General features: G+C 44.7%; 1 protein-coding gene across 3 annotated transcripts in view; it reads left to right on the top strand.

Moving 5' to 3' along the window:
• The window catches only part of DOT1L (DOT1 like histone lysine methyltransferase), a 159,281-nt gene that overhangs the window by 96,570 nt on the left and 44,921 nt on the right, over positions 1-17,790 (top strand). For all 3 annotated transcript variants that reach the window (XM_083179415.1, XM_083179416.1, XM_083179414.1), the window contains exons 18-22: positions 5,499-5,636; positions 5,743-5,868; positions 13,998-14,464; positions 14,578-14,713; positions 14,814-14,957. In XM_083179415.1, the coding sequence (XP_083035541.1) occupies positions 5,499-5,636; positions 5,743-5,868; positions 13,998-14,464; positions 14,578-14,713; positions 14,814-14,957 (1,011 nt within the window). The remainder of the gene's footprint in view (positions 1-5,498; positions 5,637-5,742; positions 5,869-13,997; positions 14,465-14,577; positions 14,714-14,813; positions 14,958-17,790) is intronic.

The following is a 17,790-nucleotide window of genomic DNA, read 5'->3' as shown; positions in this document are numbered from 1 at the left end:
GCGAGTTACCCAAATAAATGAGTCACAGGAGGCGGCACTCTCAGTAAAAATGCAAAAAACTTTGTATTCAATCCAATCCAAGTAAACACACAAACATGGTGCATAAAAACTTCAGCCTAGAGTGTCAACAAGTTTCGGAGCCGAAGCCCCTGCCTCAGGACAGCTGGAAGCATGTAATCTCACAAAAAAGTGCAGTGCAGAATCAAACTTGAACATGTACATACAGCTATTTAAATAAGCAAGTGCACTTGCGTGTCTGGGAGAGCTCGCTGAGCTCCGGTGTACAAAAGTGCAGTGCAGAATCAAACTTGAACATGTACATACCGCTATTTAAATAAGCAAGTGCACTTACGTGCGCTTCAAATGATTTTAGTCACTTGAAACTGGGCCGTTTGGTTCCAGAGAAATCTGCCATGAAATTAACATTTCAGAAATGAAAAAAATTGGTTTACCCGCAATATCTCTTGAACCAATTAATCCATATGGACCAGCATGGTATCAGATTGAGATCAACCTCGAGCTTCTGTGATGCCGGAGGGGGAACTGGCAGCCGTTGGAACCGGGTGGAGGTCGGAATTAGCGGGTCCCATGTTATCCTATGGGGAAAACGTTCCAGCTTTGCCCAGCGGTATCTCTGGTTTCTGGGGGGCTAGCGACATGAGGCCAGGCTCATTGGAAAGTCCCTGCCCTCAGCTACAAAATGTGCCTATTTGGAGAGTGGGCTTGGATCTACAGCTCCATCAGGCCCATTGTTAATCCGGCCCCGGTACCAAGAATGAAAGACAATTTTCACTTGTAGCAGTGTCTTTCAATACTTTGTCTCCTCCCTTCTTCCACATTTTCCCATCAGATGGACTCACAGAAGCATACGACCAGGGAAAAGAAGTTTCATAAGGAGTAAATTAATAGTGTGCACTTAATTAAAAATCGCTTTGTGCTAATTTACACACTAAAAGTTCTTATGTGCTGTGTGATAGGCATACAACGCCACCCTGTGACTCTTTATTGTTTAGAAAAGCATAGTTTAAGATTAATCAAGCTTATCTGATTTTGATGCCAGCGGGGGTGGAGAGACGAACCCAACCGGTTCATCCCTTACTATATTGTGCTACTTCCTTAGGGTTCAGAGATGAGGTGACCTATAATGGAGGGGTATATATAGCTAAATGTGAATTACCTGGGATTACCACGATGTCTGTGTTTCACAGGCAGCTGATTGGCGCTCATGCGCTAAAAAGACACTGGGGACACCAGCACATTTTTTTTATAGGAACTAATCTATAGGGGCAGAATATTACATCTGTTTGATCTACAGAGTATTGGGCATCTTCCTATATTTAAGACCACACATCCTATAATTTTAATGAAAGGATATTATTACATATATGTGAGAGAACCTTAAGGTGTTAGGGATACACATATTTCTGTATCCCAACCATATAAGGTATTTAGACTTGTACCCAAATTTTTGTTCACTAACCTAAATATACAAATACATATGAAATGCACATACCACACAGAATTATACCTGCAATACACTATAACAATAAAAACATGAATTTACAGTAAAATTTCATAAACTATACAATGGAAGCAGGCCCTGGCTGCATTCCTACACTTCAGCCTGCTAGGAGAACTTTTTCTGTTTAGCACTAGTTCACATGGGCCTTTGTGATTCCTGATTTATGAATGCCGGTGAGGTCTGCCCCGCCAGAGTTGGACTGGGTGGTCTTGTCCTCGGCAATGTTGGAATTGACTTCTCAGCTGGCGGACACTTATCTTCCAAAATCATCTGTGTCTTGCACAGCTCAAACAGCAGTAGGCTGACTTCCCTCATCAGGCTAGCATGAAGCCAGCTTGGATACAGGGCCTTTTACATTCATTGCATGATTTGATTCAGGTTCCACAGCCACACACTAGAACCCCAGATGGAAGGCTTCTCTTACGCAGACAAACTATTCCTGGTTGGAAGATTCCTCAGAGGAGGACATCTGTTCCCAGACCGCTGAGGTGAATACACCTTCCAACCAGGATGACTACATGAATCAAATCAGTGTGGACAATTTAAGGTAATTGTTTGGAATTAAAGATTCTGAAGACAAAGGAATTTCTGCAGTTTTGCCACTGCCTGTCCTGACTGATATCATATTTCTATCCAATGCCAGATGGATAACATAAGTTTAATGTGGATGTTGTCCTTAACAAATAAAAACGTCATAAAAAAAAAAAATCAATGTGGATGCTCACATTGCTCTGTTGGAGTCAGTGCTTCACCATGTGGGTGCAGCCATATGCCCAGATTTTACTTTGGCAAAGATTTCAATGGCCATAGGTAGCTGGGTGTATTCCCTGGCAGGATGGCCTCCAGTTGGCTTGCTACCTTTTGCATCTAAGATTTCAGCTTCCACAGGCAGCTCAAATTGTGTTCTCTTTGGTCAGAAACTGGACAAAATTGCAGCCACTTTTGTCGCTTTGAAGACTGCTTTTCTTCCTTCAGCAGCAACAAAAGCCAACCAGCCCTCCTTTTGTTCCTTTTGCTCCCTGTGCAAAATGAGAGTGCAGTCCTCTTCTCAGGTGCAATCCAAACCTGTCAATACCAAGGTTTTAATTTTAAGTCAAACTTGCATAATGACAGCTGTAGTCCCCAGCTGGACTCTACCAGGGTGGGTGGTCATCACCTGCAGTTAGCCAATGTTTGGCTAGACTCATCGGTGTAATATGTTTTATGCCACCAGTTTGCCAGTAGGCTTTTATACAAATCTGTCCTTGATTCAAAATCCCTAAGGATTATTCCTTCCTTTACTTAATGTTTGAAAATAGAACCTATTTCTTTACATTCCCAAATTCAGGATGGAGTCTTTGTTCCATCATACAAGCTCTGGAACCAATGGATTTCATGGCCCTTTTTGGGTTCTAAGGACATCTACCTCCACATTGCATTTTTTTGCCAGATCACCAGCGATAGCTGCACTTTGCTGTGCAAGTAAACGGCTACCGATTGAGGACCCTAACTTTTGAACTCTACACAGCGCAGAGAGTCTTTACCAAGGTCATGGTGGCCAAACGTTATCTCAAGGAGGGGGGCTGCATCCCTACTTGGACAATTTAATACTCATGGCTCGAGCTGCTATGGCATGAAATCACTAGCCTCTTTAAATCAAGTCCCACCTTTATAGTTCTGTGCAGGGAGACTTGTCTCTCGCTCTTGTGGTGGATACAGTTGTCTCATATGGGCAATAGTCATCCATTCATGATCCAGGATTGGGTCATTCTTACCATAGATGATGCCAGTGTGTGTGCTTGGGGGTCAGTCACGAGGAGCCATTCCTCTGCTATTTCTTCCTGACGAAGCCTGTGTGACAGGTGAAACGCGTAGAAGCGCAGAGGGATCGACCTCCTAGCTGTTCCCAGTGCACCACAGCAGGGGCTGATTCTGCTGGCAGATGTCATCGATACCTGGGTATCTGGATACACAGTAACTCTTGTCCTCCCTTTTGGGATTTGAACTGCAGGATATTTTTCATGTACAATACTCCATATCTGTGGAAGTTTTTTTGCAATTTGGACATTCTACGCCACATTGGATTACAGCTATAGATATGTTATTTGTTTTTCTGTCAGTTTGTCCTGTCTATGTATACCGGTATTAGGCCGCACTATTTTCTCTTTTGATACCTTTACCCTCTTTGTATAAAGCACCACTGGTTACTAATACACCCTGTGGGGAGTAGTAAATAAACATACTATTTTATTTGGTACTTATGTAATATCTGGGCTCCCGTTTTTCTTATGAGACCGTGGGGCTCGCTGTGCTCGCCACGCTTCGGGCACGGTGGCTCGCTGCACTCGCCACACTAAATAAAATCAACTCCATGCGTAGTTGGATAGTAGGGGTATGAAAAAAATGGGGTGAATTTAACATGGGAGCCCAGATAATACATAAGTACCTTTTATTTTATACAAAGTAATCACATCGTTTTTATTTTCCATTGTTATTCAGCGGTAGGAGCTTGCGCAGGAGTTTCAACCTTTTTCTTGTTTATTCCTTTCAAGGTAGTTGGTCAGCGCAGGAGGCAAATCTCTCCATAAATGCCATGGTGCTATTTTCTCAGCTGGCAGGCTTTCCATTCTGGGTAGTGATCGCTTCATCCTACAGTTTTTCATCTTCTAGTGGCCAATGGGGACTGCCAAACGGAGATCTAATGGCTTCCTGTCACAACCAAAAGCTTCCTCAATATGCGTCCAGGGACCAAGCTGCATTAATTGTAGACTTTTTCTGTGGCTCTCTGGTGTTTTTACCATGCTGTAGCACTTATCTCAATCTCTTTCTTACAAAGAGTCTTTCACGGCTTCAGGCAGGAAGATGTCACTGCCATTCTGGTAATTCCAGACTGACTAAAATGTGCCTGGTATGCTGCCCTATTATATAGAGCCCCCATAACACCTGCCTCTTCATCCAGACCTACTATCCCTGTGCTCATATCTTTTTCCGACTTGAGCGCATTGTCTCACAAGCCCCATTCTTGGATTCAATTGGAATTGAGCTGTACTATGGCTAGACTATCTCCATATGGTTGTCTCCAAGTTCCGTATCAATCAGAAGATTGTGGTTCCAACTGTGTAATCCTCAGCCTCTGGTGACTTTCTGGTTGCTTTGTGCCAACACTCTGGGTTTATGTGCATATAACTTGGTCCTTCCAGAAATTGGAGGGTCAGTTGACCCTTCAGAACTTAGTCCTTCCAGAAATTGGAGGGTCGGTTGACCCTTCTTGGGCGACATGTCATGGGGCTTCTTTTGGAGGAGCTTTTCATGGTAGCTCCGTGGTCTTCTGCCCACTCTTCAGATAAGTTTTTTACAATTAAACACCTTTACCTAGGCCAATACAGCTTTGGGCACCTGTCCTTAGTGCAGTTTGGGAGCGTTCCCAACTGTAGTGGGACATTCCACAGTCCACCATAGATTAAAGGCCCATACACACTGGGTGACTGATCTGTGTACAGGGCAGCGAAGAGCACTGATCGCCGTATCCCACAGTCCCAGTATCCACCATGGGTTAAAAAAAAAAAAAAAGGATTTTACCGGCAAGATATAAATCCCCTTATTCAGGAGATCCATTTTTTTTTTTTTCATAGTGGACAGTTAAAGCTTACATACGTTTTTGTTTTATAAATGTATGTGCTGATATTTAAATGGCAGTTTATGTGAAATAAAAAATGTACAGTAAATGAATGATTTACATTTGTAAGAGGATTTAGGTGGCGCAAGAACAAAAATAATAAACTGTGGGATTGTGCTTTGTGGTTAGCCTTTCCAGCTTGGTTAGACTAATTGATTAACTGACCATTGTAGAGTTGGAAGTGTCCAAGTAAACCATCTCTGTATAGCAGCCTCTGCCATTTAGGGATGTACATTCTTTTTCAGTGAGATGCCAATAAGTAATCTATTTTGTAATGAATTTACTGTAATTGTATTTTTTTTTTTATTATTGACCTCATAGTTGGGAGTCAAGGCCTTGACTTACAGTGATCTCATCCAGGCCCAGAAGGAGATCTCTGCTCACAACATACAGCTGAAAGAACAGAGCCGTCAACTGGAGCAGGAAAATGGTGAGCTGAGGAATCGCAGTTTGCAGCTGGTAAGTTAAAGAATTGAACTGGAAAAAAGCAAGGTTGCTAGTAGAATACAAGCTGGTATAGATGTCTGAGAAACACAAAACTTTTTTTTTTCCCCAACCACTTAAGTTGAAGGCCCGCTGTGAAGAATTGAAATTGGACTGGAATACACTGTCCCTAGAGAATCTGATCAAGGAAAAATTGGCATTGAAGAACCAGATATCCGAGAAGCAGAAACACTGTTTGGAGTTGCAGGTGGGAATAATTGCACTTTCTCCAATATGTGTTTTATTGAAAACTTTGCATATTAAACACATTGCGTTCAATACAGACTGAAACATTTTTAGGCATCATAGTAAGAGTTGTAATAGTTTGGTTATACAAATCATTGGTTTGAAGGTTTCAGCTAAAACTCTAGCCATATAAATACAACATGTCCAATGATATCATTAATCCCAAAAATTTAACGCAGCCAAAAAGAGAATGTAGTTGGGAGCTTGAACAAGGAAAAAGGGACAGTCAACATATGCCACATGTATGTTTCCGTCCAGCGGTTGGCTTGTCGGCCGGGTGTGTGCAAGGTAGCATATATTGTCTGTTAGTGATACTCCAAATAATCGTGTGTCAAAATGCAACAGAATTAGGGCTTATATCTAGCCGTTTTTTCTTATTTTCATTTTAAATTAGTAACAATAACCATCTACTACTACTAAAAACCTATTGCCTACCCGTTTCCAGAAGCCGTCGATCCATCCACAGAGTATCCATCTAGTCAAGGTTAGATGAGGGTATAGGGAAATTCAGGGTGATCAGTCAAGAGGAATAGGGTTGTGGTTAGCAAGGAGTTGGTGAGAGTACCATGTAGTGTGTTGAAAACAGTTATGTATTGCTGTTTTAGTGTGGGAGGGAAGAGTTTGTATGTATTTTTCCCAGCATTGGAAAAGGGAGGGTGTTAGTTTTTCTTTATGTAAAGTCGTTTCTAGCCAGTCCATAGTAAACAGAAATAAGAGTCTAGTGGTTGCCATGTGTACGGTAGGTGCGGAGTCATGTATCCATTGTTGTAGTACAGCCTTCCTGCCCACTGCAGAAAGGATAACCACAAGTTTTTTGCTATATTTTGGGATCTGAGGTTGGTCCGTTAGGCATCCAAAGAGTGCCCAGGAGATAGTGCAGCTAAAAGATATGTTCAGGGTTGTGGTGCTGTATTGACATAGGTCATTCCAAAATTTCTGTATGTGGTGGCACTCCCAGAAGCAGTGTAGAATGTCTGCATTTTCCGTAGAGCATTTGGGGCATTTTGTCCCTTCTGCAATACCCATCAAGTGTCTTTTCTTAGGTGAGAGGTATGCTCTATGGAGCATTTTGTATGTCATTTCTTGGTAAGAGCTTGCTGGGATAAGTTTTAAGTTAATGCTGAAGGTTTTCATGAGGGTCTCGGGAGAAAGAGAGGGGATTTGGGTTGTCCATTTAGTTATCTCTGGTAGTTCCGTCTCTGGGTCGAGTTCAGTACGTATCCGTGAGTATATGACAGAGGTGGAGTAGGATGTGGTGCGGTGTAGAGAGTCTAGAGAATTTGTAAAGTCCTGGTTCCGCAGCACGGACAAGACAGATCGTAGATAATGGGATGCCTGAAAGTATGCAAATTTGTGTTGGGGTTGTATGTTATATTTCTGTGAGGCCTCCGCGAATGTCAGTGGCTTGTTAGAGGTGTTTAGCAAGTCTCGTAGGGTCCTAATGCCCGCGGTTCTCCACTCTGCGAAAGGTGTCACAGCCAGCCCTTTTTGGAAATCTAAGTTGCCTACTAGGGGGAGGAATAATGTATGGTGGTGTTGAAGTTTTAATGTTTTCCTAGACTTCTGCCAAGCCCGCACAGTTGTGGTCAGCAATAGATTGTCGTGTGTTCGGGAGTGTAAGGTAGAGGGTTTGGCGTGTAGTAGGTAAGTGAGGGAAAGAGGAGTACATAGTTGCGACTCTAGCGTTACGTCCGCGTATATGTTGGATGTCGTGATCCAGTCTATCGCGAAGTTGCAGAAGGCAGGCCAAATTGTATTGTTCGATATTGGGTAGGTTAGTTCCTCCCCTATTTACTGTTTGTGTCATTTTCTTGTAGCTAATTCTCGGCCGTTTTTTGTTCCAGATGAAATGGGAGATAGCTGCGTTTAGTGTTGTGAGGTCCGATTTGGTTATCAGAAGGGGGGTCATTTGTAGGACATAGAGAAGTTTGGGGAAGCTAGCCATCTTGACCAGATTACAGCGGCCCAATAAATTCAATGGCAATTCTTGCCAGAGGTTAAGTTCAGTTTGTATTTTGCGTATGATAGGGGTGATATTATGGGAATATAGGTCCCGGGTATGCGGTGTGAGGGCTATGCCTAGAAAGGTGATGTGATTTGTAGCCCATTTGAAGGGAAAGGGGGTGGTCTGGCAGGACCTCGCTCGCCCGAACATGGCTAGTGCTTCCGATTTTTCAAAGTTGATCGAGAAGCCAGCAAAGATTGAGAACCTGTTAATAGCGGAGACTAGCTGGGGAACGTCTCGGTTTGGATTAGACATAAAAATCAGTAAGTCATCTGCAAAAGCTATAGTTCGTAGCTCTCTGTTGCCTATGGTTATCCCAGAGTAGCCTCGCAGCTGTGTGATGTATCTAATGAATGGGTCTAGCGCTAGGTTAAAAAGTAGTGGGGATAGGGGGCATCCTTGACGTGTTCCTCTCTTCAGACAGAAGGGTGAGGATAGCATGTTGTTAACCAGCACTTGTGCTGTGGGGCTGTTGTAGAGGGCAGAGATGAGCTTGCAAAAAGTTTCCCCAAAGCCTTGATGCCGGAGTACTCTAGTTAGGTGGGGCCATGCAATTTTGTCAAAGGCTTTTTCAGCGTCTAGGTTGATTAAGATGTTAGTTTGCATCTGTTGGGAGTAGGTTTGTGAGATCGCAGCTATGGCTGCGCGGATTCCTTGTACTGACTGCCTGCCTTTGAGAAATCCTAGCTGGGCTGGTGAGATCAGGCGAGCCAGGGGATCTTGTAGTCTATTGGCCATAAGTTTAGTTAGAATTTTAAGGTCCTGGTTCAGGAGTGATATTGGGCGATAGGAACTTGTGAGCGAGGGGTCTTTTCCTGGTTTAGCTATCACTATGATTCTTGCTTCATTGAACCTAATTGGGGCGGCTCCAGAGGATAGGATGTGATTGTATAATTTAGTCAATGTGGGGGCTATTTCACTATTGAGCATTTTGTAAAATTCCGGGCCAAAGCCGTCTGGGCCAGGGCTCTTGCCATTGGGTAGTGATTTAATAGTTGCCATCATTTCTGCCTCAGTGATGGGGCTATCCAGAAGATCTCTTTCCTCCGGTGTTAGTGTTGGTAGATTGGCTTCATTTAAGAAAGAGGTTCCCTCCGCTTCGTTGTCTGGGTCAGCTGTGTATAGGGTTTTGTAATAATGCATAAATTCCTCACATATATCAGTAGGGTTGGTAATAATTCTATCTGAGCTGTTGATGGCGCTAACCCAGGTCTTGGGCTGTGAGCCTTTGGCGAGGTTCGCCAGCAGTCTACCAGATTTGTTGCCCCAGCGGTGATATTTGTTTTTTTGATAATTGTGTTGGGTTTGAGCATGCTCCGTGAGATAGGTGTCATAGATTTTTTTTGCAGTGAGGTAAGCCTCTCTATGGGTGGGGTCATCGTGTAGTTTGTAGGCCCTATAGACTGATGTGAGCTCGGAGCTTAGACTATGGAGTTGGGCTGAGAATTTTTTGCGTTTAGAGTGAATATATGACATTATGTGTCCTCTAAGGACCGCTTTCGAGGCCCCCCAAAACAACGAAGGGTCATCTTCGTGCACTGCGTTATCTGTCGCATAATTGCGCCAGTGTTTTAAATGTAGAAGGAAGTCTTTGGAGTGTATGAGATAGGCAGGGAATCTCCAGTTCTTTGAGAATTGTTGTGGCATCGTGAGGTGAAGGGTTAAGGATATGGGTGCGTGATCAGAGATAATGATATCTTTGATAGAAGTGTGGGTGACCTTGGGGAGCATATGCTGGGAGGTAAATATGTAGTCTATTCGTGAATGAGTTGAGTGCGGGTGTGAAAAGAAAGAATATTCTCTATGTAGTGGGTGGTGTATTCTCCAGGGGTCTACAAGGTTTAATTGGGAGCAGAAGGGGAGAAGAGTGTTGCTGTCCGTGCCAGTGGCATGTGAGCTTACCTTGGATCTGTCTATGGATGGATCGACGACTGAGTTGAAGTCTCCCCCCAGGATCAGATTCTTGTTTTCCCAGGATAGGATATTCTGTAGAAGTGCTGCATAGAAAGTTTTGTTAGAAGTGTTCGGGGCATATATGTTAACCAACAAGTAGTCTACATTGTCTATAGTTGCTTCTAATAAGATGTATCTTCCCTCTGGGTCTATGAATTTTTTCTTACATGTATACTGTAAGTTTTTCCTAAATATTATGGCTACGCCTCTGGTTTTATTAGTGTAGGGGGCGGATATGCATTCCCCGATCCAGGGGGCTTTTAGAGTGTTTCTAGGGTCTGCGGTCCAATGTGTTTCCTGGAGAAATAAGATATGGGGTTTTAGACGGTTAAGGTGGGAGAGCACTTTCTTTCTCTTTACTGGGGTATTGAGTCCTTCTACATTCCAGGAAATTATATTATATGCTAGTAATGGAGTATTCCCTATAGAATCTTGATGGGGATTGTTATGGTCTGTTATATTAACCTATGCCAGTGGATAACATCATAGTACAGGTGGAAAGGATATTAAAGCAGGGCCTCTCTCCGTCCCAGCGAGCAGAGAGAGAGCACCCCGAGGTGAATCTAGGCTTCAGAGCTAGGCAGGCAATCATAACATTAACAAATACAATTACAAAAAGAAAAGAGAACAAGAAAGGAAAGGAAGAGAAAAAAAGAAAAAATGTACACAAGGTACATTGTGTGAACATTCACGGTGTGCCGAAGCACAATCACAGTGTGGCCCACTGTACAGGGCTAAATAGTGACAAGTGGCTGTGCCTAAGGCTAGTTCAGGTGTCAGGGCGGGAGAGATGAGCTTGTGCAGCAGCTGGGTCTTCGAAGAAGATCGGTTTTCCATTCTCGAAAATTCGCAGGCGAGCAGGATATAGTAAGGAGAACTTGGTCTTATTTTCAAATAGCTGTTTGCAGATAGGGGTGAATTCTTTACGTTTGGCTGCAACCTGGTTGGAGAAGTCCTGAAATATAAGTAAACGTTCTCCTTTGTAAGATAGGTTCGCTGTCCTACGATAGTGATCTAAAAGCGCTGATTTATCTGCATAGTTCAGGATTTTCATGATGACGGGACGTGGAAGTCCAGAGGCATTTTTCCGGTCTGGGCCGATACGATGCACCCGTTCGATGGCCAGGGGCATGCCCCTCAGATTCATAGCTAGTTGTTCCGGGATCCAGTTGGAAAGGAGGTCAAGTAGTTCGTGACCTTTTATCGACTCTGGGATGCCGATCACTCGTCCATGCGGCTAGAGTGTTGAGTTAACTGTGTTAGTGTGGAGTCTATGGCCTCTTTGATGCCGGCCAGCTTTTCATCTAACAGGGGGCCCAGCACCGCGGCGATGTCTGTGGGTTTCATTTTCGGTTGGCGGGTGGTGGATGTAGATTTGTGTCTACGTCTGGACCCAGAGCGGGTCGAGGATTCTCCTGAATCTGAAGAGTTGCCTTCCTGAGTGTTGTCTCGTGTAGATGAGCCAGTGGGGGTCATGGATGAAGAGACCAGGAATCTTTTCATATGGCTGAAGAGATGGGCCTTAAGAATCGAGTGTGTGCTATGAGGCACAGCGTTACATGGATTATAGGTGGGCCACGACTGTGAGAGTCAGTCCATGGGTTACATAATTAGACAAAGGCTGTCGTTTCCTTTCCTATCTGTCAGAGTAGTTCTGCAGCAGGTAGTGAGTTGAGGGCAACAGTGTAGCCGTGTATAACAGGTGTACAAGTCTCTTTCTCCGAGCCCGGAGGGGTACACTGTGTACCGTGCTGTAGGAGAAGTGGTTTGGGGGGGCGAGTGCCGGTCGGTAAGTGTGCACGGGTGCTGTGAGGCTTTATAGCAGTATTGGCTGAGTTTGGTGGGGAGCAAGCAGGAAGTCTTTTTCCCCAGGTGTCTGTCTCAGACTGATGTTCGTAGTAGGTGTAGCCTCATAAGTATCCCCAGCTAAGTCAGGTTGTTGTGGGGTTATTAGAGATATGGGGGGGTCTGCCTGTGTTGTTACAGCCGGTCCCAGGGACACAGCAGTGTGTTTCAGGTGTTGGGCTCCCTCCTCTGTGGGATCACCTCTGTAGGAGTGCAGCCAGTAAGATGGCTGTAGGAGCAGCTGAGGAGGTGTCCAGCTGCAGATGTAGTGAGGGCAGCTGCTGAGGCAAGATGGCGGCCGGGGCTTATGTGCTCTCTGCAGGGAGAGGTACGCAGAGATGGGTATCAGCCCGGGTCTCCCTATCACTGGGGAGAGAGCCGGGTTCTTTGTGTTGAGTTAGGGGAGGTATGGGAGCGGGTGGTGGGGCTGACAGCCAGGTCTTTTTTTTTTTTCCCCCGCCGTGCAGTACGTGGGGGGCGAAGGGGCTGGCGGGTTGGGCTTTCTGGAGCCCTGCGGCTCTGTGCGGCGTGCCGAGGAGTGGGGTAGCGGGGTGCCGTGATTGGCTCTGGGAGTAACTCCCGGGCACTCACCCGCGCCTGTCCTGGCATCTGTTTTCTTCAAGAGCTCTCCGGCGGCGTCCGTGGATCTTCTGCCTCCGAAATTGAGGCCGCGGCTTCCGTCGCCGGGCTAGGCCGCAACCTGCAGGAGTGCGTAGATACACTCCCCGGCTCCGCAGCCTCGCCCGGCGGCTACCGGAGTGCAGGAGGAAGGTAGGGGCGACGGGTGGCTGAGGTTGGGGAGGGTGCAGTTCTGTAAAGCAGGATTTTTTGAGAGCGTTGAACGGGAGCTCTCAGCTTCGGCTTCCTCCCTGTTGGCCGGCTAGCCACGCCCTCCCATAATTGCACTTTCTATCACTAAGTCACAAAAACTGACCTTGGATTGAAAGTCATTATTACCATAGTGAATCATTTAATGCACATGTTCTCAAAACCGTTCCTCAGGTCCCCACACAGTGCATGTCTCCTCACAGAATCAAGTGAAATAATTAGCTACACCTGTGGATCTTTTAAAATGTGTCAATGAGTAATAAGTGCGCCTGCCGGGTGTCCTGGAAAACGTGAACTGTGTGAGAACCACTGATTTAATGCATTTCATTTACTTTTTATTGCCTCATTAACTGAAGTGTGGTTCCTGGAAGTTTCACTGAACTTTGTGGCCCTTATTCAAATCTGATCGCAGTACAAATTTGTTCTCAAAATGGGCAAAACTATGTTCGTTGCAGGTGGGGCAGATTTAACGTGCAGAGAGTTAAATTTGGGTGGGGTGTGTTGAAACTGAAATCTAAATTGCAGTGTAAAAATAATGCAGCCAGTATTTACCTGGGTGTGGTATAGGGTTCCGACAGTCGGGATCCCGACAGTCATTAGCCCGACAGTCATTAGCCCGACAGTCATTAGCCCGACAGTCGGGATCCCGACTGGCCAGACTCAAACAGCATGGCGAGCGCAACAAATCCCCTTGCGGGCTCGCCACTCTGCGGGCATGGTGGCTCACTACGCTCGCCACCTATTCTATTCTCCCTCTATGGGGGTCATGGACCCCCACGAGGGAGAATAGCCGGTGGCGGTTGGGAACCAGTCTGTCTGTGTTTTAACAGTCGGGATACCGATGTGGGGTAGACTGTCGGGATCCCGTCAGGGACCCTATTTACCCTGCACAGAAACAAAATAACAAATATAACGCTCTATACATTTTACATCTGCCCCACCTGCAGTGCACATGGCTTTGCCCATTTTGAGAACACGGTTGTACTGAGATCAGGTCTGAATAAGGGCCTATATGTATTGACTGTTAACTTACATTAACTTGCATCCAACACTCCAAATTACCAGTTGAGGAATGCAGGATGCTGTCCTAATGATTGCCAGTGGGTCTGCAGTAATGACAAATCCACAGATGGTGAATTCAGGGTTTTAGTACCAAAGATATTTAGCAACACTGTTAAGCAGTGGAGAATTAACCTTGTAATTTAGAACACTTGGGGTAGGCACTTGGCTATATAGCTGATAAACGTACACTTTGATGACTCTTTCCACCTTTCTTTCTCACAGAACCCTTTCTCTCGCCCCCCCTCCCCCTAACGACAATGCTAGAGACATGGTCAAAATCTTACCAAGGCCATTAATGTAGTTAGGACTAGCTTTGTTGCTAATGATTATTTTGATATGGTAGTTGTCCAAATAGCTGGTTTTCTGGGTCTCAATCAATTTTTTTTTTTGTTGTTCAGATCAGCATTGTTGAGCTGGAGAAGTTCCAGAGGCAACATGAGCTGATTCAGCTGAAGTCTTCAACTTTGCCAGATGATCCACCACCAAGCAACAGTCGCTGTAAGGGTGGCTTTGGTGTTCGCTACCCGTCAGATGCATCACATACATGTTTGCCTCCCACTCAAACTTCCAACGCCAATGGCTTGAGTCCAGAGCTCTCAACCAATGGTCATGCATCTCACTACGAACTGTACCACTCATGCCGCATTGGGGGAAGCAGGCCATGCTCTAAAGAGAGCACACCTTCCCATTTGGAGCATGCTGATGGTGTTCAGTGTACCCCAATGCATGCATCACGACACAAGGGAGAACGAAATGGTCATTCACAACCAGATTATACCAGATACTCACCTGCCAAAATAGCAATGAGGCGTCATCTGAATCAAGATCCAGCACCTAACTGCAGAAGCTCTGAAATAAATCATAGGTGAGAACAGGTGACTTCAATGTTTGCTTGGGTTTTATTGTTTTCTCTGGTCTTATGTGCATCTTTGTAGACTGGAATAATTTTACTCTTTGTAATGGATTGCTATTTTCTAGGAGTGAGGTGGTGAAAGAGAACAGCTTTATGTCCTCAAGTGCAGGGATCTTGAATGGCATCCAGCTTAGTCCTCAGGAATCACACCCTTCATCTCCTGAGGCTGGTCAGAATTCAATTGAAAGAGTAACTGACAAGGTGGGGTGCTGCCTCCAGTTTCATTATGTAATATACAAATTTTCATGTTCTGCAGTTGAAGATTTTATTTTAATCATTCTCTCCTCCATTTATTTTGCAGCTGTTAAGAGACAGAAGCTCTCCTGCTAATCCTGAAACAATCACCAGTTTGCCTATTAGTATCCCACTGAGCACAGTCCAACCTAACAAACTGCCAGTCAGTATCCCTTTGGCCAGTGTTGTCCTGCCAAGCCGTGTTGAAAAGGTATAGTAATGTTCATGTCATTAATTTGGTTTTCTGCTTTTTTTTCTGAGTACATTTCGGTACTTATGTTTATACCCCGTTCTCACTGCCGCAAAAACCTGGGTATTTGCCAGGGCAAGCAGTAATTTCCTGTGTCCTGTCTCAGTGTGAAAGGGTATTTGTGAAATTCCCGGGTGTTATGCCCTGGGAATAAAGGTGGCCATACACATGCAGATTTATCTTCAGATCTGTCTGGTTGGAACAAAAAAATGGTTATGGATGAGAGCAAATGACAGTTGACCATTTGCTTGGAAATGCTGGAAAACTGACAAACTGTCACTCATCCATTACCATGTTTTTGTTCCAACCAGTCAGATCAGAAGATAAATCTTAGTAGTGTATGGGCACCTTTAGACATGGGTTTTTTGCAAGGTTTTTCCTTGGTAATACACGGGTGTATGGCAGTGTGAACAGCACAGACCCGGTTTTTCTCACCAAAATGCAAAAAAAAGCAAGTTCATTGGGGGATGTAATCATGTGATATGTGACAGCCAGCCAATAAAAGCTGGTTTTTAAACAATTTTTTTTAAGCAATTTGTACAAATTTCCCAACACCCAATCAAATTCCACACACTTGTTGGAAGGAAGAAAATGGAAAGAAGTGTGAAAGGGGTAGACACGGGAAATTCTCGGGTCTGAGGTGCAGTATGAAAGGGGGTCTGTTGAGCTGAGAAGCTCTGTGCCCCGCCAAAAATCTGGCGTGAAAAACCAGGGATTTTGCAGGGGTGGCAATAAAAACGCAGCATTAGTTGGGCACCCACTAAGCTATTTGCTTAGTTTTCTGCATCCCCTCATAAGTACCTACATTTCTCACCTTTTTTAGGGATGTTTGAGGGAAATGGGCCACAGTTAAGTCCTAACAGAATTTACAAAACAAAGTGGATTAATCAATGGGACCAGATGAAATACATCCAAGGATACTAAAAAAAGCTGAAAGGGGAGCTGGTAAAATCATTAACAGAATTATTCAACCAGTCCAGCTACTGGAGCAATCCCAGAGGACTTTAGTAACAGGAATTGAACCTGTTGATGGCTTAGTTAACACATCCTTTGGTACTCTTTACCTAGCACGGCGCCGACGATTTTGATCGTGGGCATCGCAGGTAAAAAAATCGCGGGCATCGCGGCCATTGAATGCACTAAAAATCGGGTGCGACACGACCGACGCGATGCCCGCGATTTCCCATAGGGAACAATGTTAAATTTCTCAATTGACCCGATTTTACTGTTCAATGCCTCAATTGACACGATTTTTCCATAGGAAACAATGTTAAATGGCCCACAGAGGCCAAATAGCCACCCTGAAGTGTGAAATGGTCCCCACAATTGGTAACGCCACCCCACGATCAACGTCAACCCGAAGCGAGGGGCGGCGGTACGCGTCCTACGACCTTTTCATACCCCCACTATCCACGTCGGCGTGGAGTTGAGAATAGAATAGTGTGGCGAGCGTAGCGAGCCACCGAGCCCGAAGCGTGCGTCGCGGGGCTCGGTGGCTCGCTGCGCTCGCCACACTATTCTATTCTCAACTCCACGCCGACGTGGATAGTGGGGATATGAAAAGGTCGTAGGACGCATACCACCGCCCCTCGCGGGCTCGCTGCGCTCGCCACACTTCGGGTTCACGTTGATCGTGGGGTGGCGTTAACAATTGTGGGGGCCATTTCACACTTCAGGGTGGCTATTTGGCCTCTGTGGGCCATTTAACATTGTTTCCTATGGAAAAATCGGGTCAATTGAGGCATTGAACAGTAAAATCGGGTCAATTGAGAAATTTAACATTGTTACCTATGGGAAATCGCGGGCATCGCGTCGGTCGCGTCGCACCCGATTTTTTAGTGCATTCAATGCCCGCGATGGGCACCGTGCTAGGTAAAGAGTACCCATCCTTTTAACAGTTTGATATGCTGTATTATAAGAGCAGTTAAATAAAAAACTTTAAAACCGAAACACAAATGGGAAAAACACACAGCAGTAAGGATTGGGGAGGACAACAGTATTGAGGCATATAGGGGAAGAAAGTGTAGAGAATAACAAACACTGGTTCACGCTGTGGCAGTGCTGAATCTGCAGTGAACCACAGGGTGTGATCAACTGCAGATTCAGCACTCTGAACTAGTGTTTGAACAATCTACATGTTGCCTTTATACTAGTGATTTTTTCCCATACTTTTCTATTTTTCCAATTGGTGCTGGAATCATCCTTCCTTGTTTTGTGCGAGGAGCACATCCATTAAGGTGTCAGCCTTAATGATCGTAATTTCATTGCTTTCTTCATTTTAAATGGTAGAAATGTAGTCCTTTTTGTGAATATTCAGATCATGTCTTAAAAGCTTTATGGGACTTGTGAAACCATCAAGCTTTTGGAATATTCCAGAGATGCTCTTAATGTCACTGTTGTAATTCCTGGTTATCTCGGTTTCTCTGGCCACTGTGACCTCTTGAATCAGTCCAGGCATTATCTGACCATTCTATTTAACTAGGCCTTTATACCCACAGAACCTATTGCATTTTGTTTTGCTTACCATTTTCTGACTTTCATGAATAATTGTCTGCAGTTTATACAGTAAATTTTCAGTTTCTGAAATATTTAAATTGCCCTTTCTGATATAAACAATTTAACCACAGTCTGTCTCTTTTGGTGTCCATACATCGACAATGTTAAATCCACAATTTAATTTTGCATTTCTTTCCCGGTTGCAAAATTTCCCAATCTTACAGTCTGCGCCCATACTCTACAGAGTCATTTGCAGATTTTTATTATTCTTTACATTGGATCTTCATATCTGAAAATG

This window comes from Crinia signifera, chromosome 1 (genome assembly GCF_055691185.1).
Source record: "Crinia signifera chromosome 1, ASM5569118v1, whole genome shotgun sequence".
Lineage (NCBI taxonomy): Eukaryota > Metazoa > Chordata > Amphibia > Anura > Myobatrachidae > Crinia > Crinia signifera.
Note: the sequence above shows the minus strand (reverse complement) of the source record. Positions and strands in the feature narration are given on the sequence as shown.